The sequence below is a fragment of the Parambassis ranga genome, chromosome 18, assembly GCF_900634625.1.
Source record: "Parambassis ranga chromosome 18, fParRan2.1, whole genome shotgun sequence".
NCBI lineage: Eukaryota > Metazoa > Chordata > Actinopteri > Ambassidae > Parambassis > Parambassis ranga.
Window position 1 is genome coordinate 1,222,675 of NC_041038.1, and position 27,321 is coordinate 1,249,995.

General features: G+C 38.4%; 2 protein-coding genes across 3 annotated transcripts; both read left to right on the forward strand.

Moving 5' to 3' along the window:
* The first annotated feature begins 2,419 nt into the window (after positions 1–2,419).
* Positions 2,420–6,446, forward strand: LOC114450886 (uncharacterized). The gene is made up of 7 exons (XM_028429309.1): positions 2,420–2,470; positions 3,692–3,982; positions 4,096–4,134; positions 4,212–4,256; positions 4,352–4,530; positions 4,714–4,810; positions 5,327–6,446. The coding sequence occupies exons 1-7, from the start codon at positions 2,432–2,434 to the stop codon at positions 5,453–5,455; spliced, it is 819 nt and encodes a 272-aa protein (XP_028285110.1). The 5' UTR covers positions 2,420–2,431; the 3' UTR covers positions 5,456–6,446.
* Positions 6,447–8,192: 1,746 nt separating this feature from the next.
* mtm1 (myotubularin 1) lies at positions 8,193–22,307 on the forward strand. 2 transcript variants are annotated; one of them, XM_028429019.1, is made up of 16 exons: positions 8,193–8,303; positions 12,696–12,771; positions 13,058–13,130; positions 13,501–13,595; positions 14,489–14,599; positions 16,207–16,308; positions 17,147–17,230; positions 17,310–17,459; positions 17,751–17,936; positions 18,178–18,360; positions 18,440–18,595; positions 18,765–18,812; positions 18,920–19,012; positions 19,562–19,675; positions 19,807–19,983; positions 20,810–22,307. In XM_028429019.1, the coding sequence occupies exons 2-16, from the start codon at positions 12,721–12,723 to the stop codon at positions 21,002–21,004; spliced, it is 1,818 nt and encodes a 605-aa protein (XP_028284820.1). In that variant the 5' UTR covers positions 8,193–8,303; positions 12,696–12,720; the 3' UTR covers positions 21,005–22,307. The 2 variants fall into 2 exon arrangements, with proteins under 2 accessions (XP_028284820.1, XP_028284821.1); XM_028429020.1 differs by having other exon boundaries at positions 20,813–22,307.
* The last annotated feature ends 5,014 nt before the right edge of the window (positions 22,308–27,321 follow it).

The following is a 27,321-nucleotide window of genomic DNA, read 5'->3' on the forward strand; positions in this document are numbered from 1 at the left end:
GGACGTGCATAGACTTCCAAGAGGCACCAACGGCTGCAGGGGTCATTCTGCTCCAAAGGGTTTTTTTCTCAGAGGGTAAAAATGCCATCAGAGCAACTGAAACCTATAGCTACTGTGAATCACATCTAAAACAATGGTTTCAGGTATTTCAAATGATCTGCTAACTATCTGATATAACCACAGGGATGTGTCCTTGGACAAATGCTTTTTATGTCAAATTGTCCTCTAGACTGTTATTGCTGATTAAACTTGCAATTTCAGAGCAGTAAAGGTGTCATTCCAGTTTGACTAAAGGAAAGGAAGTTTTATTTGTTAAAAAAAAATTATATATTTTTTTTAAATAAAACTTCTGTCTTTGTTCTCTTGACAGAATGATGGGATGTTAATAGTTGCACACATCCAACAACACTGGGTGCTAAGTTGGGTGGGTTTGAACTAATATTAGGCAATAATATTAATGAATCACAGCAACGAGGTTGAGGATGCTATCTGTAAAAATGATGAGTAATTGCAGTTCATCCGTTTTATTCAGAGACTGCCAAACCTTCAACCCTGGCTCAGTAGTGCAATAATATAATAACATAAATGGAACAGAAATTTTACTGATTTGTGTTAAGGAAGATTCTCACTCATCCAGGTAATTTTCATTCTAAAGGTTAAAGCGAGGTTTCTAGAGGTTTTTTGAATACATTTCACTGTTCCTGTCACGATCTGGTGTTTGTTTATGGTTTTGATTACTTGTTTTGGGTTTTTAGTTTAATCTGTGTTTAGTTATAGTTATTTTTCCTGTAGATCTGGGTCTTTGTTTAGTTGTCTAGTCTTGTCTTGTGTTTCCTGTTTTACTTTGGTAGCCCTGTCCTCCCTGTGTATTGTCGTGAGTTTTGCTTCCTGTGTTTTCCCTCCTTGTTGATTACCAGCCCTGCCCTCATGTGTGTCACCTGTGTCTCGTTGTCTTCCCTGGTCCCTGTGTATTTAGTCTTTGTCTTCCCTGCACTCTCTGCCAGTTTGTCTCGTCGTCACCCAAGGGGATTGTGTTTTGGTCTCGTCCTGGTTTTTGTCATGCCATGCTACGCTACGCCACGTGATCCAGGTTTTGTCATGTTTTTGATCCTGTCTCCTAGTTAAGTGTTTTGTTCTTGCCTCACCCAGTTTTGCCACTATTAGTGTGATTTTTAGTTTGTTACTTTTTGCCTTTTGCCCTCCTGGCGTTAAATAAAAGACTGCTTTTAATTTTGAAACTGCTCTGCTCTCTGCAACTGTGTCCACCTCATCCACAAACCCTGACAGTTCCTCCAAGCAGCTGCATCAGTTTGAATTAAATTATCACTCTGCAAGTTTTAAGTGGGAAATTCCTTATAAGCCCTAGCATGCCAGACTCACCAATTTCATTTAGCTGTCTGGATAGAAAGCACAACCCCCAGTTTGTTATGTTAAAACAAGCTGGGACGGTCCATTTTTAGCACCTTTATTTTTCTACAGATGCTCCTCCCATTGGTTTTACAGCACAGAGATTCCTTCTTTGTTAAAGACAGTGTCTCAGCTGTGATGACATCATCACCACTGTTGTGTGGTGAGTGTGATAGTGTTGGATGAGTTCAACAGCCAATCCCATTACCCCTCTTACCCTTACTCTTAGTCCTACACCTGTTTTGCATGCCCTCATTCTTTTTAAGCAGTTGTCCAAACAGGATTTTATTTAGTTTATCATTATGAGACATTTTTTTTCCAATGCGGTTTGTAAGGGATAAAACACAAAGAAGCGATATGAGAACAACAAGTTTTTACCCTGATTAAGTTGTCACCTGACATTTTATTAATTATATTTCTGAGCTTCATCATTGCATGTCTTATTTGTTGATGGCAACAATGTCCTTACACCAGAGGACAGGGTACTGGAGCTTTTCACTCTTTTACACTATGTCTGTTACAACGGTGTTGCTAACATGTTATGATACCTTTTAGACTGCACATATGTATTGTAGGTCTCTGTATTTTTAATTAGCTGGGTGGGGGTACCCTGGTAAAATGTGCCTTTCAGTGAGGGCTGTGGTGCATGGCGGTTTAATAAGAAGACGCTAATGATTTAATGACATGTGAGCCTGTCATTGTAGCAGAAAAAAAGAATACACTCTCAGAAAGGATGTGTTAAAAAATAACACAAAAAATGTGTTGTCACATGTTTAACACTTTTTGTGTTGATTTCAACACAAAAAGTGTTAAGAAGCCTAAAATTATTAACACACTTACTATAATGGGCAGTTTAACACAGTCTGTGTTATTTTACATGACGGATTTTAAATTGATTTGACCTTTAGTTACAGTTAATCTAGAAGACCCCTGTGCTTCAGCCCAGGTAAACCCGTGCAGTAGCAGGTTTAGGCGGGAAGGGGGCATCCTTTTTTAATCATTTGGCCTATGCGCCACAGAGAAGATGGAGGGTGCCTCGCTTGGTCTGCACCACTACCAATCGGTAAGTATTCATTAATATATTAACTTAATATATCATCCAACTGTAATGTGTCAGGGTAAATTTGGAATGTAAATAATCCACCAACTAAATCGCATTTTAAGGGAATTCATGATACAGTTTACGTTTTGTTCAGCAGGACTGCTTTCAAGCTAGCTAGCACAAGACAGACTTCTGTTGTGGTGTTATACCATATTAACGAAATTACACAACATAAATTCGACTTGAACTTTATATAGTCGCTCGTTTGAACACGGCATGAAACCCGGTGGATATTAACGATTAATCCCGACACCGCGGTGGGGATAGCTAACATTAAATTGGGACTGGTGGTGGTGTGTGTTTTTAACGGCGCTTCGTTTTTGAATTGGGTCTGGTTATCTCCCTTCTGTTAGCGCGAGCTCTCTCCGCCGCGGTGTTGGGGAGAGCGGTGGTGTGTGGGGGAGGGGGGAGTCGACCATGTCGTATAAGACATGAGAGCGTATGTCTTACAAAGTCGCTCATATCTCAGGAATGGTAATGGCTAGAGGCGTTCTGTTTTTTTCCTCGAAAAGAGGACACTTCAGGCTTGTGCGTTGTAAATGGGCTGTTCTATGGGCAGGTCAGTGTCCAATCAAAACTATCGAGCGATATCACAAGGGGCTCAAATATCCAATTGTAGAGCCTTTGTGCTCTGACATAGTGTATCAAAGATGTCTTCTGAAGACGAGGAGTAGCTCCCCTGACTAGCTGGATCGTCGACACGTCTGAAAAGCGGCTCTGAATGCAATAATGGGGCATAGCGGACCGTTATCTTAGTCGGAATGTGCGTTGTTTTGTATACCCCTATTATACACTCTTATTTCTTACTGGAAACGTTTATTTGGCTTATTAGCGTTACTGTGTTTTGTTACGCTAACCCGGAAGTTACGTCGAAGACGTTCCGGGTGAACAGGAGAGTTATTACTCTCAGACGCTCACAGTAAACAGCGCTCTTTTGCCACACAAATATTTCAGTGACAAAACATTTAGACATTTTAGACACTTCTGAAAATTGATTTATATAGTGACAATAAGAAATCAAGTAATAATATTGTGTAAATAAGTAATTTGATATACTTATTTGTGTTTCTGACATTTATTTTATAGAAAAAAGTGTCTCAGTTGCATCATCATTCTTTTTATGTCTGTATGCTGTGTTGATAGTTCAGATTATCTTATTGTAACTATGTCTTCCTCTTCCAGAACACACAGGATAACCTGCAACCCAGCAAAGTCCTTGTAACCACTTTTAAAGATAAGACAGAAGTTGCTAAAAACATTTTCCATGTTAACAGTGCCAAGGATCTCATTGATCAAAGCCTAGCCCAGCAAACTGGCTGTGTGCTTGACAGGTTGTTAAAGTATAATACTGATTTCATGAAATACATTGATGTTGACATGAATGAGGAGGAACTGAAGGATTTGGATAGATATCACATCTTTCTATCAACACAAGGGACCCAAGTTGAATGTGTGGAGGCAAATCAAAATCAGGTACACTTTGTTACTCTATTTCCAAAAATGGCACAAAACCAACCTGAACCTGTGCACATTCTTTATAAACTCGGCCCCTCTAGGTCAGTTAATAACATCATCTTCTCTTTAAGGCTCAACCACACACTGAAGGTGCAGGCGGTCAATGGGAGGTACGTGTCATTATGATAATGAGTGTTTACAGTCACACAATCTTCACAATTAGCATTGACATTTATTTCTTTTAAAGACTGAACCTAGTGCTAGTGAAGCTTGTCAGAGTGGTCCACTGGAGGTATTTACAATATCTATTGGTTACAGATGTTGTTTTATTATATATGGAAGAGGGTGTGTATAATGCAATATGTGTGTTGTAATCTGCTTTCACAGAAATGCCAAGGAGAAAATGATGGCGTGCACAGATTTGATGCAGCCAATCTGGTGGTGCTAATTAATAACAAAGCCCCAAGTGTACTTGCCGAATATGAAAAATCTGGAACGCTCTCTCTGGCATCCAGAAAACTCCTTGTGAGAACAGGTGTCAGCGATCTGGTTGAGCGACGGGGATTGTGAGTTGATTGATCATTCATCTAGACCATCATTTTTTATAGTACATGTGCTCCAAAATGAAACATAATAAAGGATTATCTTATCTTATCTCATAACATAATACTAAAATTTGATGTAATCTTTATTACACTATTGCATTTTAAATTTTTTTCTGGGCTCAAAATCTTCTATTTTGCTTTCAGTTACCCCTCCAATGCTGACAAACTGATGTTGGCTAAAAGCATAACAACAATCTTCCCATCATTAAAGATCAAGATACAAGAGGCGAATGAAGGATTTGTAAGTGTGAACAAATGTCATTCAGTTGATTACAATTTTGCATAGCAATATTTAGTTAAGCTTACTGTACGACTTGTTATAAATCTATTGTTAAAGATAAGTTAAGGTTAGGTATCTCAGTTTTTGAGGTAATAGAGATTATTATTATAGAGCTATTAGTATTAATTTTATTGTGTTTTCCTCATCTTATTTTTTCTTCCTTGATATTTGATATTTCAGTTGCACTGAAAATCAAGTGAGTTAAAATGAAATGCACTTTGAGATATTAATGTTTGTAAATGTATGTTTTTGCACATTTTTAAGATTAAGATTAACTTTATTAATTGCCGTGGAGAAATTAAGTTGAACAAACAAATTTAGTAGTGTTCAACATCAATAAATTAGTCAATTGATATAATAGGTACAGAAAACATTGTCTGAAATGAGCTCATAATAAAAGCAATAGCATGATACTCACATAAAAATGGTGAAAATGCCGTTTATAAAAACTATTTCCTTTGCTTAAATGTGTTCCAGGAGCACTTTTATGATCCAGTGTCCCACTGTGGATTCATTGAGTTGAAACTGAGGAACTGCGGAGAAACCTTCATGAAGATCAGAGACGCTATCGCAAACGCGGAAAGTCCAGTGAGGCTTCTGGAGTAGCTATAACATTACAAGCAATTTCAGAAGGGGAAGAAGAGTCCGCCAAGGATTGGATAACAGCTACCAAAAGGATCAGACCATCTCCTGAGAACCTCACATCTATCAAAATGGGCATGCAGACAGACCACTCACTCCAAAACATCATTTTATGACTCACTATTGGCGCATGATGATAAAGTTTGGCCCACTTTTAAAGTTATGGTGTATGAGATTTGAGAGTAAGCATGGTCCCCTGAAAAGGCATGCTCATGTTGTGTGTAATTTCATAAATATTTCTAAGACTTTGGCTTACAAGAATCAAGTTCAAAGTATGTATAATTGGAAATTTAGTGATCCACTGATGAAAAAAATGACTGTACCAAGCGGCTTTCCAGTGATGGTTGGATCTTTGGAAAAAAGTAATCTGTTAATTGAAAATCTGAAACAACATGGGTATGATATTGGCACTTGCAACAAAATTCATGTGGCTCACTCTATCTGTTGGCATGGTCAGACATATAAAATGGGTTGTGTTCTTGCTTTAAACTGTGATGCAAGAGAGGAGCGTCTGTTTGGAGAGATTTTACATATGGTTCCCAATTGTGAAAAGGAAGAGGTGCTAATTTTTCTCAAAATTTTAACTGTTAAATATTTTGATGTCCATCTATTTTCATATGTGGTGGAGCGGACTGATGAGTATGAAATGATAAATGTAAACGATATAGCAGACATCAGACCCCTAGACTTGCTGTCATCTTTCAGTGGAAATGCACTATATATTAATCCCAGATACAAATTGATTGTCTAAATTTGCATTACTGTTAACTGCTTTACCTGTGACACACCTGAGCCAGTTACTTACTTGCAAAATTTGGGAGAGGATAGTTAATGGTACTGCCTGTTATGTGGTCATGCAGTTTATGATGGTGTAACCTGATGTCCCTGCAGTGATCATTTACAGGTCATCCCATTGTTTAATGTTGATGTATGTTAATGTTTGCCATGAAATTATATTTCATGTTTTTTTTGCAGTGACAGAATTATTTTGAATAAAGGTCACTTGAATTCAATGCAAATTTGAGTGTTCTAGTGGGTTTTGAGCATATAAATTCTGTATTAGAAAGTAAAACGAATTTTGTATAAATAGCACATCTTTGTGTTATTTTTAACACATCTTTGTGTTGACATATTTAACTCACAATGTGTGTTAGATGTGCTTACACACTGATTATGTTAAAAGCAACACAAAATGTGTTGTCCTTAACTAGACACGCTGATGTGTTAATTTTTAACACATGATATGTTATTTTTAACACATCTGTTTTGAGAGTGTATTTTTTTATTTATTTATGATGTGAATAACAAGCATTAACAAATAACGTGATTAACCAGTTGGGCTATAAAATGTTAATCCACAGTATACCAACAGTATATTCATATACATACATACAGAATGTTAACTTTATTGTGTATTTTGTGTACATTATTTGAATGAAATGTAAAACTGAACAGCTGTGTACCACTGACCATATGAGACCCAACACCTGTTGGTGATCATGGCAAAAAGCGACAACTGGCGAGTTAGAGTTCCTGTTACCTCTCTGTGAACAGTTCAGTTTGGGGATGTATACTGCAAAACATGACCTTAAATGTAATACATATTAAATGCAAGTATAGAAGCAAAAGATGATTTAACTTTGAGATTTTTTGCTTTTGTTCATTCCGGAGAAGTGTTGGCCGCATAAAATGAGAGTAAAATGCTGTAGTTGGGTTTATTGTCTAAAAACACTCCCAAGTATTTATATTCCTCCACAGTGTCCACTGTGCCCGCTGATGGAAACAGGAGCCGTTTGTGTCATGGTCCTCCTCAGGTCCACAACCAGCTCCTTTGTCTTTGTCACATTGAGCACTGTGTTGGGAAAGATACTTTTTAAAAGTATTCAGTTACAGAACACAGATTACCGTACATGTCCTAAAATGTATTTTGTCCTTCAATGTATCATTTTTTTGCATTGTCCTCTCTGTTGCCCACAGCATGCAGCTTTCTGTCCGTTTTTTTGCCCTAAAACTTTAGCTTTGACCAAACACTTTGTATTGACGGTAAGAGCTCTCTCTCCAATGAATATTCACCATCATACACACGTACATAACCACACTGAGAAAGATCAGGAGAAAGTCAGACATCTGATGTAAACAAGATCTTTGTTGCAACAAACACAATCATTTTTTTTCTGACTTGTTTTATTTAGCAGTAAATAAACACATGAACGTACCGTCGTGTAATCCACTGATTCAACAATGTAACTGTAATCTAATTACCATCTCTTTAGACTGTAACGGAATACAGTTACTCATATTTTGTATTCTAATTACATAACTCCGGTACCTGTAATCCCTTACTCCATCAACCCTTATTGAGGAGCCGATGGTTCTACAGGACATGACAAAGCTGTCCACCACAGTCCTGTACTCAGACTCTTCACCCTTGTCGATACATCCAACTATGACAGAGTCATCAGAAAACTTCTGAAGGTGGCATAACTCTGTCTGGAAGCTGCAGCCAGTGGTGTTCCAGAAACTCCTGAAAAGATAATAAATTGCTATTTAATAATAAACTGGAACAATGTTTTCTATTCATTAGAGCATACCATCCAAGAAAGCATCCACAGTTGTAACTAAGACTGCACAAACAAAAGGAGGTTAGGGCAACCATTTGAAAACTACCTTTCCCTGTACTCTTTGCGAGCTCCATTTTGACAACAGGCCAATCCGCGCCATGACAGATCGGCACGTGACGCAATGTGAGTTCCTGCTGTGGGCTAGAGGGAAACAGATCGACATTCAGCCACGGGAGAATCGCACTTTGCGGGTAAGTAAAGATATTTGGCCGTATTGCGGCCACCTAAGTGAGTTTTCAGTGTTCTTCTGAGGGCTTTGCCGTAGATTTCTGGGCTCTATAGGTCAGAAATGGCCTGAATTTGTTGTGGAACGAGCTGTCGTTCTGTCTAGGCCTACGCTATTTCCTGGTACAACTCCACAGCTGTGCCTGCTGGAATGGCCAAGTTGGAAAAGTTGTGTTCAGGGATTTTGGAGGAGCTTTGTTCCACTCCACCTTTAGCTGTTCACAGTGCTCAGATTTTGTCATAAACTCTCCAACGTTCTGACGTCGAGTGCAATAGGAAAAACTGAAAGGTACACTTGGGCTGTGTATTCATATCCCTATGTTGGTTGTCGAAACCGCACACTGTTCTGTATTTGGTTTTGTTTTGTGTGGGAATGGTAGCTGTCGTATCTTATAATTGCAACACGACTATTATCATTCCGCCATACTGTGTTTGTATTTTTGTGCTCATGGGTGAAATTAAACATTGGCACCTGTAGTGGGTTTTGTCGAATAGGAAGTGTTTTGCGGCATTTATGAGTGTAATGCACTATAAATTGTTCTTAGTGCCTCTCGGCTGCAGATGTGTGGATAAGCAGGTCATTAGCAGCTCAGGCGCTGGAGTTCTTGAAATGTAGCATCCTGACAGGTGGACTGTGTGGACTGCTGATTACTGCACCAGCTTCTCGTTACTGAATCCACATCAGAACATTGGCATGGCCCATTTAATTGAATGGTTTTAGCTTGGCAGTGTGTCAATTTTTTCCCCCAAAACATAAAGCACAAGAGAGAGTGGGATAACTAAGGAATGGTCATATCTTGATGGTAACCTCTTAGGCTCTATAAAATCTATAAAAACTGTTCAATTGAATCATGTTAAAATAGCTTCAGAGTTAGCCTGAGGTTTTGTCAGGTCTGTCTCTGTCTGTATTGCCCACTTTTTTCAGAAACCCAGCACTTAGCTGTGATCCTGATGTTGTTCATTGTTGAATGCAAGTGGTGGAAGAAACATAAAGCTGGGTATACACTATGTGGTTATGGGGATGTTTTTGTTTAATACCAACTCGCACAGTACAAGTAAAATGTAAGCAATGTCAAATCAAAGCTCATAATTTCCGTGCTCACACTCTAAGGTGAGACATCACTGCTCACACTACATACAACTTGTGCTCAGGTAATCACACTGAACTGAAATCACTCCCCAATCACCATATATGGCCCTATAGTGCCTTTGATATTTTGTAGTGCTGTCTGAATGTGAAGAACTTTTAGACCCCGTATAAGGCCTTATTGTATTCCGCATCATGCATCATGAAAAATAGTGTCCATCCGAGTTCGCAATATGTGGCCTACCATCATGCCGATCGGCGAAAAGAACAGGACTGGAAGTTACGTTATCTGTCTTATAATGATCATTTAACGAATGTAACTTGATCCGTTTGTGTTTGTTTTATTAATGTTGCCAAAAAACATTTATTGGGCTGTAATGGCACAAAATATAATTGTTAGCAATGTAGTTTGTTTAGCTGGCAGGAATCGGCATGTTTTACTTGTGACTGCAAATTTGCAACAGAAAATGATGAAGGTAGTGCTTGAAGAAGTTTTCCAAATAAGTTCAATATATGGTGCTGTAAATTGAACTGCCCATATGGGAGTAAGGAGTGAGGAAGTGATTTTGGACACAGATGCTCTGTCATCTCCGTCCAACGCTGTGTGGTTCCCACCATGTTTATTATGTAACACAGTTGTGTAGGCGCAGCGACATTGAGCGGGTTCTGCTAACGCATGAGCACAGACTTTAGGCTGTAATTGGGCCAAATCTCTTGCTCAAACTGTGCAAAACCATCACGATTAAAATATAAAACTCACAAATTCGTGAGCCTCTGTACACTGCACGATTAAAGATGGATGACAATGCTGGAATTTGGCCCGACTCAAAAAAAACATACAACTCAAATTCGGGTCAAAATCTGATCAAAAACCGCACCATGTATGCCCAGCTTAAAGTGCATGTGAAACGGCATCCCGTACTTCTCCTAAGGGACAATACACCACAAAAATACTGAAAGTTAATCTTTAATAATCTTTTCTAAGATGTGTAATCCCCGCTTAGCATCTTTGGCAGAGTTGATATCATACAAGTTTGAGTGGCAGCCGGAACCCTTTTTGTAAAACCACAGGTCCCAGCCAGAACCTAAACTGCAAAACCACAGGTCATATTTGTGTAAATCATGGCCGTAATGACCATTGAGTTCCCCAAGGTCTTAATGTTTTTTCCATTTTGCATGTAGCAAAACTCATGTAATAATTGCTTTGTTGCTGCAAAGATGTTGCTTAACGTCAAGATGATCTGTTCCTGATTGCTGGTGTCATTGTTTGTTTAGTGTGTGTGAGCATGTAGGGTGATGGTCAGAGGACTGAATGCTTCTGTTGCATATGCTATATCTTTGATGAATGCAGAGGTTCACTGCGGTCCAGTAAGCTGCCATCTGAAAAAATTTAGTTAAGCTGACCAAAACAAGGAATTTAAATTTGCATCTATAGTTCTACAAGGTGTTTTAGTGCCCTCAGGGCATCAAAAAAGGGATAAAGAAAAGACCAAATTTCAGTGATAATTTTACAGGTTTCACAAATGTTCACTATATAATGTTTTATATGCTTTGTGTCACAAAATCTTCAGAGCTGACTGGAAATTTTTAATGGATTTGTGCTCCTGATAACCTGATATAAAACCATGAAATTTTCAGTAATGTGTGTAGCTAAATTATCTGTTGATTTAAAATAAAATAAGTGAGAGGCATTATTGTAAATACTATGAACAGTTAGTCTAATAGTTTCCAGTTTTAATTCTTCAAACTCCACTCTACTGTCACAACCTTTCACCAAATGAGGAAGCACCCATTGCTGGTAGTTTCATTTACTGTCACTTCAGAAAGTACTCGGACTCATCTTCTTTTTGCACTGTTTTTAGTCTTTAGATGCACTTTAACAGACTAAATGCCCATGATGTGCACTTATTAATCCATAATGTTTACAAATATTTTGAGTATTTAAACCCATTGTGGATGTAAAGATAAAGGATTTAGATGGTTCTAGTAGAACTATATAACGGTTATTTACACTTGAACTTTTTGACAATGTGATTTTCAGCTTAGTCTTAACAATGATTGACCATAATATAAAGTAACACAATACCCTAGTTGTGTCTATTTGATATAATACAGTAATTTTTAAATACACATTTCTAGTTATATTTCGGTACTTTATTCACTCGACAGTTTCAGTGCAGGCCTTTGACTGTGTGATATTTGTGCATTTACTTAACACAAGGATCTAAATACTTATTCCACCACTCCCCCTAATTGTCAAGAATGATCAATTATCAATAATCAATATTATTTTACTATAATGTAGTAAAATATTCCTCCCTCCCAACACCCTCTTTAGCAGAATAGCTTCAGGAAGATATAAATAAGTAAAAGACAAACCTGTAGTACACAGGGGATTGTGGTTGAAGGACAGTTGAAAGCCATTTACAGCCATTTATTTGGGTGACAAGAATGTGTAAACCCATTTGAAGCCAATGTCAGTGCAGATGGATTATTTATATCTCAAGTTAGTAACAACTATAAGTATTGTCAATAAGTGTTGACAGTAAGTTAGCGGTACATCATTTGAGTTCAAAACTGTACAGTGTTGCTGCATTTCTCTACCCATCTTGATATACTTTATATTTACTTTACTCTGTACATTGCATCTACCTCGTAATGTTTTGTAGTGTATTTTACTATACACTTCAGTTTAGCTGGCTACCTGCTGGTGTCACTTTTTGACACAGTTTCTACTTGAGTTGGGAGCTGAGAAGTTTATTGTTTAGATTTTTGGACAATGTGTGGGTATGGTTACATTTACGAGACAGGTGACATCCAGCAGTATGAGCAGATGAATATCCCTAGCTCAGTGAATGCCTCTTACTCACCTTTCTTTTTTCTAACTATTGTGTGTATTGTTGGAAACTGTAATTTAATATTAGAAGTGGACTAGAGAAGTTAATTATTGATGGTACAAGCGAATGGCACAAGTGGGCTCATTTGTGCTCAATGGGTTCTTAACCTGAGTCAACCTCATAAATTAGGTGCTGAATTCACTTACACGACTCTAGAACAACATTGCCAATATATCACTCACATGTTCCAATATATTATTCACATGTTCCTAATCATCACTGTATCTGTGCTAACTGGAAATTGTATAATGTTCTTAAGGCTGTTGTGAAAATTTACTGGTGTCTCAAAGGTTTAGAAAAACTGGCGTTGTACAAAAATACAAAAAATAGGACCCCAAATGATATCTCTCACAGCAAGTGTCTCATTTTCCTAGCCTGTGGAAGCCCCCTTGCTGAGCGATGGCTTCACCAGTCTCAGTCTACAACTCCAACGCCTTACACATCCCCAGTGTAAGTGGATTTTGTGTTGTGTGTTTGCACTCAAAATTTTCAAAGCAGAAACCGTAATACCTCTGTTTATTAGGAATGGCATCGGGCTTGTTCACCAACCTCTGCAAACCAAATTTCCATTAAACTTTACTTTGATCACAACTTTAAAATATGCTGCCACAAGTATTTTTGATCATTGCTTTCCACATAATTTGGAGAGCAGCCCCAGCACAATATTGTCACAAGAGTAACCTAAGAGTAATGGTGATATAATGAATAGTAATCTAGGCAATGATGTGTGTTGTAGACCCCCAGAGAGTCTCTGAAGATGGAGTTGTTAGCTGATGTGTCTCTATTGCCAGGAGAAGACAGAATTATTGGTGAGTATAACCCTGTTAGGTGTGAAGAAATTCTGATTGCTAGTAAATTTTTCTTTCTTTTGTCTTTTTTTGCCTATTTAATATATTTGGTGCTGGCAGATATACCAACTGTAATTTCTCTTGTGATTAGTTTAAATTTAGCAACATTGTGTTAAATGGCTTCGTTCTTAGTTTATCACAAAGAACGTTTTTATATAGATTACCTTGGCTGCACAACTTGCTTCTCCTTTTGTACTTCCTTTTCTGTGCATGTTTGGTTATTTAAAGGGCCTGTAGCTTACTAACAATACTGACATTTGACCTAAAAGAAAACCTATTTGAGTGCAAGCTCAGATAAAAGAATGATTTAATCTGATGATCTCCATTTTAGATAAAGACATCATTTACATCTGTCCATTCAACGGAGCTGTGAAAGGCAAAGTGTTGATCACCAACTACAGACTTTACTTCAAGAGCTCAGATACTGTAAGTCTTGTTATGTGAGGCCACCCACTTTTTTTCTAATAATTTGTGAAACTGATGGAAGCTATCATACAGTCTATAAGCAATTGCATTAAATAACACGCTATACGATATCCTCTATCCTCTATACTATCCTCGCGGTTTTGATCTTGTATTACCTAAGCATCCTACATTTTACAAACAAAATTTGGTTATACTTTGTTCTTCTATTCTATTTGTCATTTATATACATTTGGGGAAAAATTATTTGATCCCCTGCTGATATTGTAAGTTTGCCCATAACAATTATTTAATCCATATAAATTTGTATTAATTTATAACTTTTTTAAAATTAATTTTCTGTTTTTTTTGTTATTGTTCTGTCTCTTAACTGTTAAAGGTAGGGTAGGAGATTTCATTCTGATGTTTACTACTGTTAACTACTTTTTGTTAAAATTAGTTTAACTTCTCTTTACAATCCGATAGCAACCAATTAGTTCGGCAGTTTCGCTTTAAAACGAAGAATATTAATCATCTGTGGAAGCTATAAAATGCTAAAAACATCAGCCAATCCTACGAGGCGCCCCTGTGCGGAGTATTGGCTGGTTGTCACTATCTTCCTGCTCTGCGCGCACCAGAGAGGTACGTGCATGATGGCCGAATTCACAGACTGGATGGGAGGCGTGGCTTCGGGGTGAACTCCGAGAGAACGGGGCGTGTGTTTACTTTCAAAATCTAGCTGTTAATGGGCAAATTTACAAAATCAGTAGGGGTGTTAAATAATTTTTCCCCTGACTGAATATTTATAGTTGTTACGCAAAAACAAATCCTATCATATCAGTAAAAAACAGCATGGTGGTGGTCATATTTTGTGTGAATAGGTGAGTGTGATAACATGCTCACTGTGTATGTTACAGGATGTGACAGTAACGCTAGACGTTCCTCTGGGTGCCATCAGTCGAGTGGAGAAGATGGGTGGAGCATCAAGCAGAGGAGAAAACTCCTATGGCCTGGATATCACCTGCAAGGTTTGTGTGTGCTTTGTTCTAATTCGGTTACATACTGTTTCTGTAAATTACAACTGGACAATTAAGTGGAAAAAGAAAAAGGCCTATGTAAAAAGTATTTTCAAAAACCTATTAAGGTTGAGGTGGTTGAATAAGTGTCCAAGATTATTATATAATATAATAATATTGCCCTTTAGGATGTAGGTGGTTCTACTGAGGTGGAGGAAACACAGCAGTTCTGTGATACACAGATGTCCTAGAGTCTGACTGCTGTCAGGACAATGGACATTCGTTAACATTCCTTCTTGGTCTGTGGGTGCAGCAGGTTGCAGCCGAAGGTGTTACCGTAGACCCTACTGTCTCATACAGAGGGTACAAGCCTTATACCCTGTACACTATAAGGAGTTCTGCTGGACACTTGACTGTTTGGCTAACATCCTTATCTCACCCACTTAGTCTACTGAGTCTAGAGTACAACCTATGACAGAGCTAGTCCTTTTTATTAGTTTATCCAGTTCCTTCTTATCCTATTCTGTAGTTCCACCAGACCACAGCGTAGTAGAGACCTGCAACTTGCGGGAATTCCCGCGGGACCCGACGCAAATCTTATGGCATCGGGCGGGAGTAACATTGCCTTGGGTGGGAGCGGGCGGGCATGCATAAAGGTGCCGGGTCCCGTCCGGTCTATGGTCCCGTCTCGCTAGGAGTAGGCTGTTGTAGGCAAAGTGACAGAGTGGACATGGAGGATGGTAAGGGCACAGTAGCTGTGTTCCAAGCTGCTCAATGTGTGTTACACTGATCAGGAGAGGAGTGCTGTGTAATAATAAAAGCTTTATCCTATTCTTTGTATCTAATTGTTTTACATTTTATAACTCTGATACCCTAGCTCTTATTAATCTTGCCTATAGATCTTAAAAATCTAATAAGGCCTTTTGTTCAACCAATAATCAATGATACGATTACAACACACACATAAATACAACTCTTATATTCAGGAACAGATCAATCAATCCTGCAGTGTTTTACACAGGCCAAAAATATTTATGAATTATATACTATTCATTAGAGAATATTTCTCTTCATGTTCTCTTAAAAATACACATAAATAGCCCCGGTAATTGCCTAACTTTTCATGTCTCGGGACCTGATGGAACTCCGTGGTTGGGATAGGCTTCAGGATTGGGTCAGCAGTAGTCAGAGAGGCTTCAGGAAAATTGAAAATTCAGTCCTGTGCAGGTCTCTACAGCGTAGAAAGTTGCTGATGCAACCACAGTGCTATAAAAGGTTCTCAGTAGTGTCCTGCACACACCAAAGTACCTCAGTCTCCTCAGCAGTTGGAGGCAGCACTGGCCCAGAGAGGACATGATGTGGATGCAGACATGTAGACTAGTCTGAGGTCTGGGTGGTGGTGGATGTAGTGACCCCAGATGACAACAGATTCAGGTGCCCCTAAAAGACTATACTGCAAAATTAGTCTTAATATGATGTAAAAAATTATTAAATATGTCAGTCACAATCTGTGTGCGGAACAAATACTTTCTTATTACCTTGAAAGTTATCTGTGGTGCATTCATTTACGTATTTGTAAGTGCTGATTTGAGAGTTGTTAATCTTGTCTTTATCCTCAGGACATGAGGAACTTAAGGTTTGCCTTGAAGCAAGAGGGCCACAGCAGAAGAGATATCTTTGAGCTTCTCTTCAGACATGCCTTCCCCCTCTCACACGGTCTGGTAAGCCAGTGTAACATCTGATGCCATCTGTTGGCTTAAAATTTTTTTTCTTGCATAGGGAGATGGCTGGAAACATAATTTTAGACATTATTTTTAGCAGCACATGCAAGGGTAATTCAGATGATACAGATACCTCTCTCTCTAACACTCACAAACTCACTCATATAAAGAAGTCAATAAAAGATATGAAAAATATTTTATGAATGACTTGATGTTTTTTCTCCCTGTAATTTCCTGCATACATTAATACTTTTTAGGATGTTTTAAATATGCTTTGTAAACACTGGGAAAAATTAAATAATTATTTTTGCTATTATTCAGGGTGCTGCATCTGCTCTTGGATACAACATTAGTTCATGGTTCAGGGCCAAAACACAACAATGACCAAAATGATATATAGGTAGACACTGTGTTGATGCTTCAAGGTAAAGTTTTACCTCAGTGTTCACAGTGAAATGCGTTCGGCATCAAAGCATGTTGGCAAGTAATGGCATTAGGTAAACAAAATGGTAATGTACATGTATTCCTTGCTAATGCACAATCCTCTTAGTATAGCTGGGAAAGAACACACAGTCATCCTACATTCATTGCCACAGATTCATTTCAGTGCTGAAATGCAGAGCTGCAGCCCCCTCATATGCCATGACACACAGCCACCTACCCATATCACAGCTACATCTGCTTGGTTAATATGTGTGCTAAATCAAATTTGTGAGCCTTACTCTGGCTCCTTTAATGTCTGTTGTAAGAGGTATGTGTGTGTGTGTGTGTCGCTTGCTGTCTTACTGCCATTTTGCCTTGTACATTAAAAGTTAAAAAGTCTCATCTCTCCATCCAGTCTCTGTTTGCATACGTGACTCAGGAGAAGTACAGTGAGAGCGGCTGGAACATTTACAAACCCATTGAGGAGTTTAGACGGCAGGTAAGAAGGAAAAAAACTGTAATAGGACATGCTTTCCTGAGTATTGATGTCAGCTGACAATGATCATTGTTCTCCCCAGGGTTTACCTAATAGCAAGTGGCGTATTACATTTATCAATAAGAACTACGATCTATGTGACACCTACCCCACTGTGCTGGCGGTACCCTTCAAAAGTAAAGAGGAGGACCTCAGAAGAGTGGCTGCCTTCAGGTCAAGAGCACGCATACCGGTAAGGGTCAAGACTGAACTATGTAAAAAATCAGGTGTGCCTTTCAAAGACAAAAACTTCCACTTAAAGGTTCACTTGCTCAGTTACAGTACATTCAATTTTACCCCATCTAATAAAGTATTTGATTTGACTAATTCAATCAGTACTCTAGATTTATTATTTGACTTATGAGGAATTGGAAACATACACCACATAGTACATCAACTGTGGTCAACTGTATTTATTGTAAATTTCATGAATGCACAATTAGGAAGTAAGAGGTTAATCAGCATATATGTCTCTGTGCCTTAGGTTCTTTCATGGATTCACAGAGAGAATCAAGCAGTAATCGTCCGCTGCAGTCAACCTCTTGTGGGCATGTCTGGTAAAAGAAATAAAGACGATGAACGCTACCTGGACCTGATCAGGGAGGCAAACGACACCACCAAGCTCACTATATTTGATGCTCGGCCCAATGTCAACGCAGTGGCCAACAAGGTCAGGGGGAAGAAAGTTCTGTGAGACATTTGACCAACACCAGGAGGGTGTGCTGGTTGTCATTTGCTATTTCTAGGCCTGAGTTGTGCATGATTGGCACCAGCCCAAAACCACCCGAGGACCAACACTGTTCCTGGAAAAAACTGTTTTAATAACTTTTTTGTGCATGTTCTCTTTTGGACAATGAATCCAGTTTTTGTGGCCCTCATGCCTGTACATGTTCATGTCTTTGCAACACCAGGCCACTGGAGGAGGCTACGAGGGTGATGAATACCAAAATGCTGAGCTCATCTTTCTGGACATTCAGAATATCCATGTCATGAGGGAATCCCTGAAGAAACTTAAAGATATCGTCTACCCAAATGTGGAGGAGTCCCACTGGCTGTCCAGTCTAGAGTCTACACACTGGCTAGAACACATTAAGGTAACAGGAAATCTTTCTGTGTGCACATGAACCTCTGGTGTGTTGTACCTTTGTCTTAGTTATATCCTTGTGCTTCCAGCTGGTGTTGTCAGGGGCCATCCAAGTAGCAGACAAGGTCTCCAGTGGAAACTCAGTGGTGGTGCACTGCAGTGATGGCTGGGACCGAACTGCTCAGCTCACCTCCCTGGCCATGCTGATGTTGGACAGCCACTACCGCACTCTCAGAGGATTCCAGGTCAGAAGCTGCTCACATAGTAAAACATGTTGTTGAATTGTGATGTTTTTTTTTGCTCTATAGGCTCTAATTGCACTATACTGTAAAGGGGTTTTTATATGGTTTTCCTTTGTGCCTTTAGAACAAAGCTGGACAGAATGTTAAGTTAGCTGTCCTTTGTCTTTTGTAGGTGCTGATTGAAAAGGAATGGATCAGTTTTGGGCACAAATTTGCCTCGGTAAGTAACTGTTTTACATCTCCTGTTTTAGAATAATCTGAATCATATACAGGGATTAAAAAGTTAACCTTCTTGTTAATTCTTTCTGTGTGTGTTTGTACACACAGAGGATAGGTCACGGTGACAAAAACCATGCCGACCAGGACAGATCACCCATTTTTGTTCAGTTCATCGACTGTGTATGGCAGATGACCAAGCAGGTACATTTAACACATACTGCAGAGGTCATGGTTATTTAGCCTCAGACTCCACCATTTCTCCACCTTTTGGCACTAGATACTGAAATGTTTTGTTGGTGATGTTCTTTTTTCACTGCAGCCCTATTTTGATTGTGTGAACCTGTGTTTAATTTGCAAACGAGGTGTATATAGATGCAAGGTTGTGTTGATTAATACAAAAAGTCTCAGCCATTTACTCAGCTTGTCTCTTAATGAGGATTTTACAGTTTTTCTTTACTGAGTGGATGTGCAATACAGCATAGTAAATCTGCAGTTAAAGGCAGATTGAATAATTAATTGATAAATGTTAATTGTAGTCATCTATTTACATTACAGAAAATGTTACTGTGTTCAAGGGGAATCATGTACTGTAATGTGTTTGTATCATTATTTATAACTGTTCTGTTAGGCACTCTAGCAGAATAATGGTGTATGGAGTGTTTCTACTCATTTCTGTTTCTGTTCATTTAAGATAAAGTGTGATCTGACTGACACCAAGTTTGAATTGTAACTGTTCTGTCCTCTCTTCAGTTTCCTACAGCATTTGAGTTTAATGAGCACCTCCTGCTGACAATCCTGGATCATCTCTACAGCTGTCGCTTTGGAACTTTCCTCTACAACTGTGAGAGTGCAAGAGACCAGCATGTAAGACTACATTGCCTGCTCTTAGTTGCCTTTCTACATATACAAATATATACAGCATGTGGTGACTGTATATATGTATATGTCGTGGGCTTTGCCAAACTTTTGATGCCTACACTATTTTTTTGGTGCAGGAGGTGAGGTTAAAGACCGTTTCTCTGTGGTCTCTGGTGAACAGCAAGATGGATATTTATTTAAACCCATTCTACACCCCGGAGTCTGGCAGGGTACTCTACCCTGTTGCCAGCATGCGCCACCTAGAGCTGTGGGTGACATACTACATTCGCTGGAACCCACGTATTCGGCAACAGGTAGGACTCAGAAGTTTGTCATGATATAGTGTGATTAGCTGCCCAAGGACCTGCCTCTCAGTGGTCTAGAAGCCCTCACACTCATTTTGATAGCACTGATTGCAAATCATTAATTTTGAACATGCAGTAAAACATTTTTTAGACAAAACCTAAACACATTGCATATAGCCCATCTTAATGAAATGGATGTTATAAGAGTGGCATGTCTCCTTTAATAAAACTGGGCAGTGAGTGAGTGTGTGTGAGTACTTGGGAGGGGGTACGCGTGCATGAGTGTGCGCAAGAGTGTGTGTGTACAAGAAGAGAGAGAGGTGTGCCCGTTAGTGGCCAGTTGTTTTTTAGCGGCAGGAATTAAATGTGCAGTACAGAGTAAAATAAAGCTGGAGCCCTGCAAGGACATTTTTAACCAAAAGATGGTTAATTTATTTTACTGTCTATGCATGCGTAGATGTTGCAGAAATGTTTTTTCGGGAGAAGGTAGTCAAGTCATTTGGTTAATGAAAATTGGAACATGGATCAAAATGAGTTTTTTTAAATGTTCAAGAGTTTAGGTGATCAGTTGGGTAGCTGTCAGTGTATGTTTTGCGTCATTATGCCTCTGCAATATAAAATGGCCTATATAATTCTTTCCCAGGTTTTGCAGCATTTCTGAGCAGAGTATAGATCTATACACTCCAAACACCAGTGAGTTAAAAGAGCGCCATGTTTGGCTTTAATTGTTACACTGGATGGACAGAAAGATACACAATTAAACTGTGTTATTAACTCTGTATTGGCACTACCTGTGACCATCAGTAATGAGTTTGTGTGTGTGTGTGTGTTCTAGCAGCAGAGTCCTGTGGAGCAGCGCTACAAAGAGCTGTTGGCCCTCAGAGATGAATACTTGAAGAAGCTGGAGCAGCTGCAGCTGTCTGACTCCTCCACTTCCTCCCGCCTAGCTAACAGTTCCACTCCTAACACCTCCTCCTCCACCACCTCCACGCCATCACAGCAATACACACACCTAAACACTCCCTTTTGAGGGCTGGTGACACACACACACAGATGTCAAATATACTTGTTGACTTGCACTTGAGTCCTCTTCACTCTGATTTGTGTTTCACACAGACATACACAGGGAATTAAATAGTATTGTGCAGTAATAACTGTGGATAACAAATAATGCTAATACCATTTAGATTTGATGGCTTACTCTTAATACTATAGTGGTGATGATGGTGATTTATGCAATATGTCACAGTACAGCCTTGTCTCAAGACTTTTCTATTCACAGTTTCATCATACAGTGAAGCCTTAAAGACATTCAGTGGCTTTTAGACCAAGGGCTTGAACACACAGGATACACACAGCAGAGCAGAGCTGCATGCCAAGCTGTGACCTTAGAAATCACAATCTGACAAGTTTATGTTAAACTGTACAGTTTGGCACACTGTGACAGATGATCAGATGTTAAGATTTAAAGACAGGACCGTTTAGGGCACCTTTCATAACTCCTGCCTGTTGGTATCCTGTGTGAACAAAACGTAATGCTAATCAGAACTCTCACGTTTCACACTTCCTCCTATTAGCTACACAGATGCAGTGTGCCCAGTCCTATGAAGAATCAGAACTGCTGCAAAGCTAATTCAGAAGTTTAAAGCTTTGTTTCTAGCTAAGTGTGTATATCAGGTGTCAGATGGTGATGGGTTGATTTGTTGCGGGTCACTTGAGGACGAAAGCTGGAGCTGCCTCAGTAACATGTGTTTGCCGCTGCTATCAGCTAAGCTTACCTTTATAGTGTTTTCCAGCACTAAAGTTACCACACTGAGAGCAACAGCAGAGATTTTTGGAACTGTTTCACTTGAATGAATGCAGCTTTGGTACAGTTTGACATATATTTCAGGTGCTGAACATACAGTAGTGTATGTGAATGAAGTGGTGCTGGCCTCGGATCCTGAATCATTTCTTATACTTAAATGTTCTCAGTAAATGCAAACCCTGGATGGAGAGGCCAGGCCAGGCCAGGCCAGGCCATGGATGGCTTCACAATGTGTTAATGCTTAAAACCAGCACACAATTTTAGGGTTAGTTTTAGATGTTCTGTCCACCGTCACAAAAAATTGAATAGGGCACATGGGCCCTTTGGACAGGTGGGGACATGAGTTATTAAGGTGTCAAATAGATTAAATGGGTGCTCTTGTTTACAGTGACTGATGTTTCAGTATAAATAAATCACTGATATTTTAAGAGGAAAATTCATGCAAGATGATGATGGTGATTTTTAATTAACTTTCTAATGTGAGTTCATTACATGTAAATATGATGAGCTAGAACTATATTATCTTACTCAACATTTTTAGTCACATTCTTAAAAAGTGTGTATAATTGTTAGACTTTCCAGATTTAGTGGGGCTTTCATAATCCTCTCCAGTAACATACGAAGGCCTACCTGTCCAAAAAGCACATGCTGCATTGTAGGTGCCAATTGGAGCTGGTGTCCAGTGTCAGACTCAGGACAAATGCAGTATACTAGAAATGGTTTCTCATAACAGAACAATTATATTATTCAAGCACTTCCAGGAACTTAGAGAAAAACAGTTGACTATAATAATAAAACTTGTACTGTGTCATTCAGTCTGTTGCAGGAGATGGCTGGACCGTTTACTACAATCACTTTTGAGTTGTCTGTCACATGTGTTTAGTCCAGTGACTTTGCCTTTATTTCATCAAGGATCTCCCAAATAATTGGAGTCATTTCAGGAGTACTGTATGAGCATATGAGTAGTGTGATAGCTTTTGTTGCCAGTACAGATCATTTAGAGGAAAAAGTATGTACAACATGTACAGGCCTGGCAGGTGTGTTATGTTGGCAGTACTACAAAAGCAGTGAATAAGTGCTGGTCCTGGCAGTGCTGCCGAGGGGGGTGGCAAACTGATACAGGGTAGAAACACACATGACTCTACGTGAACCTTCATTGTAGATAAAGGGACTATAACATCTGTTACATCTTCTACATGCGTAGTGAACTTGATACCTTTCATTTAGCAGGAGTGGGGTCTTTTTTATAATAATTTAGTCTACATCACTCCTGGTCTGATTTGCTATAGTGTCTGACACAGGTAAAGGTGCAAGCAGGTGTTGCTCCAGATCAATTGTGAAACTTGAAGCTGTTGTATCATGGTGTAATTAGGGCCTTATGTAAAATATAAAATACCCGTCTGAAGAGCGTGACATTGGGGCTGGTATTCAGAGAAAAAAATCTGGATTATACTTCGTTTATGTTAACGAGTTTCCTCCTCACATACAAGGGTTAATCACAGTGTTCCACAGGGATCCTGTTCACCCTCTACATGCTCCCTCTAGGGAATATCATTCAGAAGCACGACATAAACTTTCATTGTTATGCTGATGATACTCTGCTGTATTTATCCATGAAGCCTGAAGAAACAGAGCTGTTACTCAGACTACAGGCATGTCTTAAGGACATAAAGGACTGGATGACTGATGACTGGATTTTTTACTATTAAACTCGGACAATTCTGATTGTAAAAACTGGTGCATAAATAAAATTGAATTAAATTAGATTACAGTTATAGGTTTACATGGGGGTAAAATGTATATTCCCTGAGGTTATATTGTCTGATTTTTGAGAAAATATGATATTGTAATGTTGCAAATTTAAGAAAATTGGATATTCTCTGAAAAAAAGATGACCAAAAATTACTGATATTACATTATGAAATCATCCCTGATACAAAAAACAGGGTCTTGTATTAGAGTTATGAGGGGAAAAAATTCTCCCATAAGGAAAAAAACATATTTTTCACATTGCACATAAATTTATTTATATAATCCCAATGCAAAGTGTAATCTCTGCATATACCCATTCAAATCCAATGCAGCCAAAATAATTGGCAAGTTGACACAACTCAACTCGTTGTCTTTATGTAGAAAAGAACTTTGATTTTAACAATTCTGTTTTTTTTTCTCTGAGTATTATCTTACCAGCATCTTCACTGTAGGACACAGAATGGGACATTTACCTCTGATACACTATAACTATTTGTAATCGGCCTTGAGTTCCTAAATAAGCAGCCTTGTTGGTAAGAGATGTTGAATTCCATTCATCTTTCAGCTATTAGTGAAGGTGTATGAATGTGTTCTGTTGCGAATGAGGTGTAATGAGTGTTGATTCTGTGAAGTCATGTCCAGATTTGTGCCTTGATGATTCTTAAGCGAATCACCCTCACCTTTACTTGAGCTGTCAGGGGTCTTGTCTCAGATTGACTGCTGTTGTAGTTCAGGGTCCCAAAGGAAACAAAAGGGCTTTGATTGAGCAGGAAGCTGTGCTCTTACTTGTGAGTCTGTGCCAAGTTAAAGTGGGGGGAACTCACAGATCAGTGCACGCATTCCTCAAAGTAACTACAGTGGTGTTTACCATGGCAACGCTTCTTTGTAAAAGGAATCTCAGAACCCACATTGTTTGGTCCATTATAGCCACACATCTTTAAAGAAATCTACTGGCCTTGTGCAAACCCTTCAGCCAGATAAGATTATTATCTGTTCCATATGCAGCAGGTCTGTGGTATGTTTAGCTTCCAACAGCAGGGTAGATTCACTTTGCAACATCGCCTACCTTATTTAGCAACAAGATCGTCACCAGTCTACAAGAAATCAAATTTTTTTCAAAAGAACATAAATATTTTCTCTCACTAAATTTATCATTGTAAGAGAAAAGGAATTAGCAATGTGCAAGGAAAAAAACTTGTATATTGATAAGAAAGTCTGTAAATGTGTGAGGTAAGAAAGTTGCAAATCTATGAGAAGCAACAGGGATGTTGTCATAGATTATGAAGTCAAACATTTGTGAAAAAAACTGCAAAATATATTTCCACATATTAAAGTGTAAATTTACCTCAGAAATTTACCAGAAAAAAACTGAATATACTCTGAGAATATAAAGTCAAGAATTCTAAATCAAAAGTCATGTTTTCACTCTTTAATTGTAGATTTATAAGGGGAAAACTTTGGCTATGTACATTGTGTTGTAGAATCACCTTTTCAAAAGCTTTTCTCAGAGTTTCAGCTGTGTGCAAACCAGGCACCTTTGCCAGAGCATGACCACCTACAAACATGAATAACAGCACTTGTTCTTATTTAAACTTAAATACCCCACCCCTCACGTCACCATATAAAGGTTATTTCACATAATGACCAGCAGGTGTCACCAGAGCTTTGTGTTTACCATCAGTTGCAGAACTGAGGGAGTTACAAGAGTCACAGTGAAATTTAAACTTTTCGCTCCTGCGTGGATGTCAAGCTTTTCACTTTTTTGTGGTTTTGTGGAGGTGGATCAGCAGTGAGGTGTTTTCAAAGGTTTTACCATATGGTTACTTCCTTGATGAAAGATTGGGCCTCATCTGAGGTTTGGAGGGAAAAGAAGTGGCAGCAGCATAAAATGTGTGTGTTGTTGGAGTGGTTGTGTTTTTAGGGAAAACAGATGAGAATCTATTTTTTTTATTTTTTACTTTGTACAAGTACCATGATGTAATTACCTCAATGAAAACCTATTTTACTGTCTAGAGTTCTATTTGTTGTAAAATACAATTATTTTATGTAGTGTAAAATCTTACAATTTTATAAAAAAGGAAAGTAATATTGGTCAGAAATTGTTGGTATAAATTGTGGATTTCTGCTCCATTGGTTAAAATAGTTATGTTTTATATCTGAGGGCATTTTTTGGTTTGTACTCTAACCTAGGTAGAAAAAAAGAGATTTTGGTTACTGTTCCACTTTGACATCTTGCTTTCAGTTCTTCAGCTTTGAGGTTTCACTCTGGCTCAATGATGATGTTCATTTCAGTAAGACTTTAATGTGTGTGTGTGGTGAGGGGGGGGGGGGGGGGGGTTTGAGGGGTTTTGTGTCATTATAGCCTGCTTTGTAACAAACACACACAAAATGTTTCAAATGTGTTTCTTTTAATCATGTTATATCCTCCCCATGATATGTTGGACGGCTACTTTTATGTAAATATTACTGATTAAATTAATTTAAGGATTTCTGCCTGCACGTGTTGTGGGTGTTTTTTTTTTAATTTAATTTAATGTAATGTAATGTGTAACTCCAGGGTAAGAAGGAAGCAGTGTTTTATGGAACATGCTGAAATACCAAACAAAAAAAACATACAGTACAGTCGCTGCAGACACAAACACTGTGAGAATCAATCATACTTAACCCTCATGCATTGTTCGCAAACACTACCCTAATGTGTTGTTCGGGGACAAAAACGTCCCCTAACTTTAACGGTTTTAAAAATATATTAGATAAATATTTTTTTGAACTTTTTTTGCATAGACCTTTTAATTAACTTCAGTTCTAATCAACAGTAGTGAAAAAATCATTTTCCCCCAGGATTTTAACCCTTTAATCACCAATTTTATAAGGGGTGGTGCTGAAAATTGAAAAAAAAAACACACAAAATGGCTCATTTTTAATAGAAAAGGTGAATGTGGACTGGATTCTTTTGAACCTTTATTACAGTCTTGGTCATGTCAAACATCAGTAAAAAAATTGACTTTATTGCATTATTAGTTTTTGCACCGTTAAAGTTAGGGGACGTTTTTGTCCCCGAACAACACATTAGGGGGTAAAATTTGCCCACAGTGTACCGTTGACCTATGAAAAATTTTAAAATCATATTAACAAAATTTATGTAAAATTAAGCTTATTGAGGAAAAATGATTCAATTTGTCCACATATTGACAAAGTTATGGCCAAAATAAACAGAAAAATTTCTCTCAGAGGACAAAAATGTCCCGAACAACGCATGAGGGTTAAATATGGATCGGACTTATTTAATGATTGTTGCTTATTTTAAAAAGCATGTGATGCTGATTCAAACATCCTATGCCATTTCCCATCAAGATTAAACCAGAATTTCACAGAACACAAGCAGTGTTTCCACATTACATAAACAAGAAATAAAACAAGGTACCGTAATATAAAGAAATAAAATAATAATAAAATCTGTATCTCAATGAACAAAACTAAATGAATAAATAAGACATTGACTGCATAATTCTTATTTATTTTTGTTTGCCAGATAAAACCTCCATCTTAGTGACTCCGTTGAGCCTAGAACTATCTTGAAGCCTATCCCAGCTACCGACCTACCTAGTTAGTGGCCCAACACTATGAAACAATCAGACTGGCATATACATTTAGAAGCATGCTTTTTTTAGTGGTTTGAACTGTGCCAGATTTTTACTAACTATTTTGTGTGTTTTTTATCCTGCTGTATCTTGGGTTTTTTTTTTTTGAAACACTGTTTATGATTATATTATGTTTTACTTCTTTTG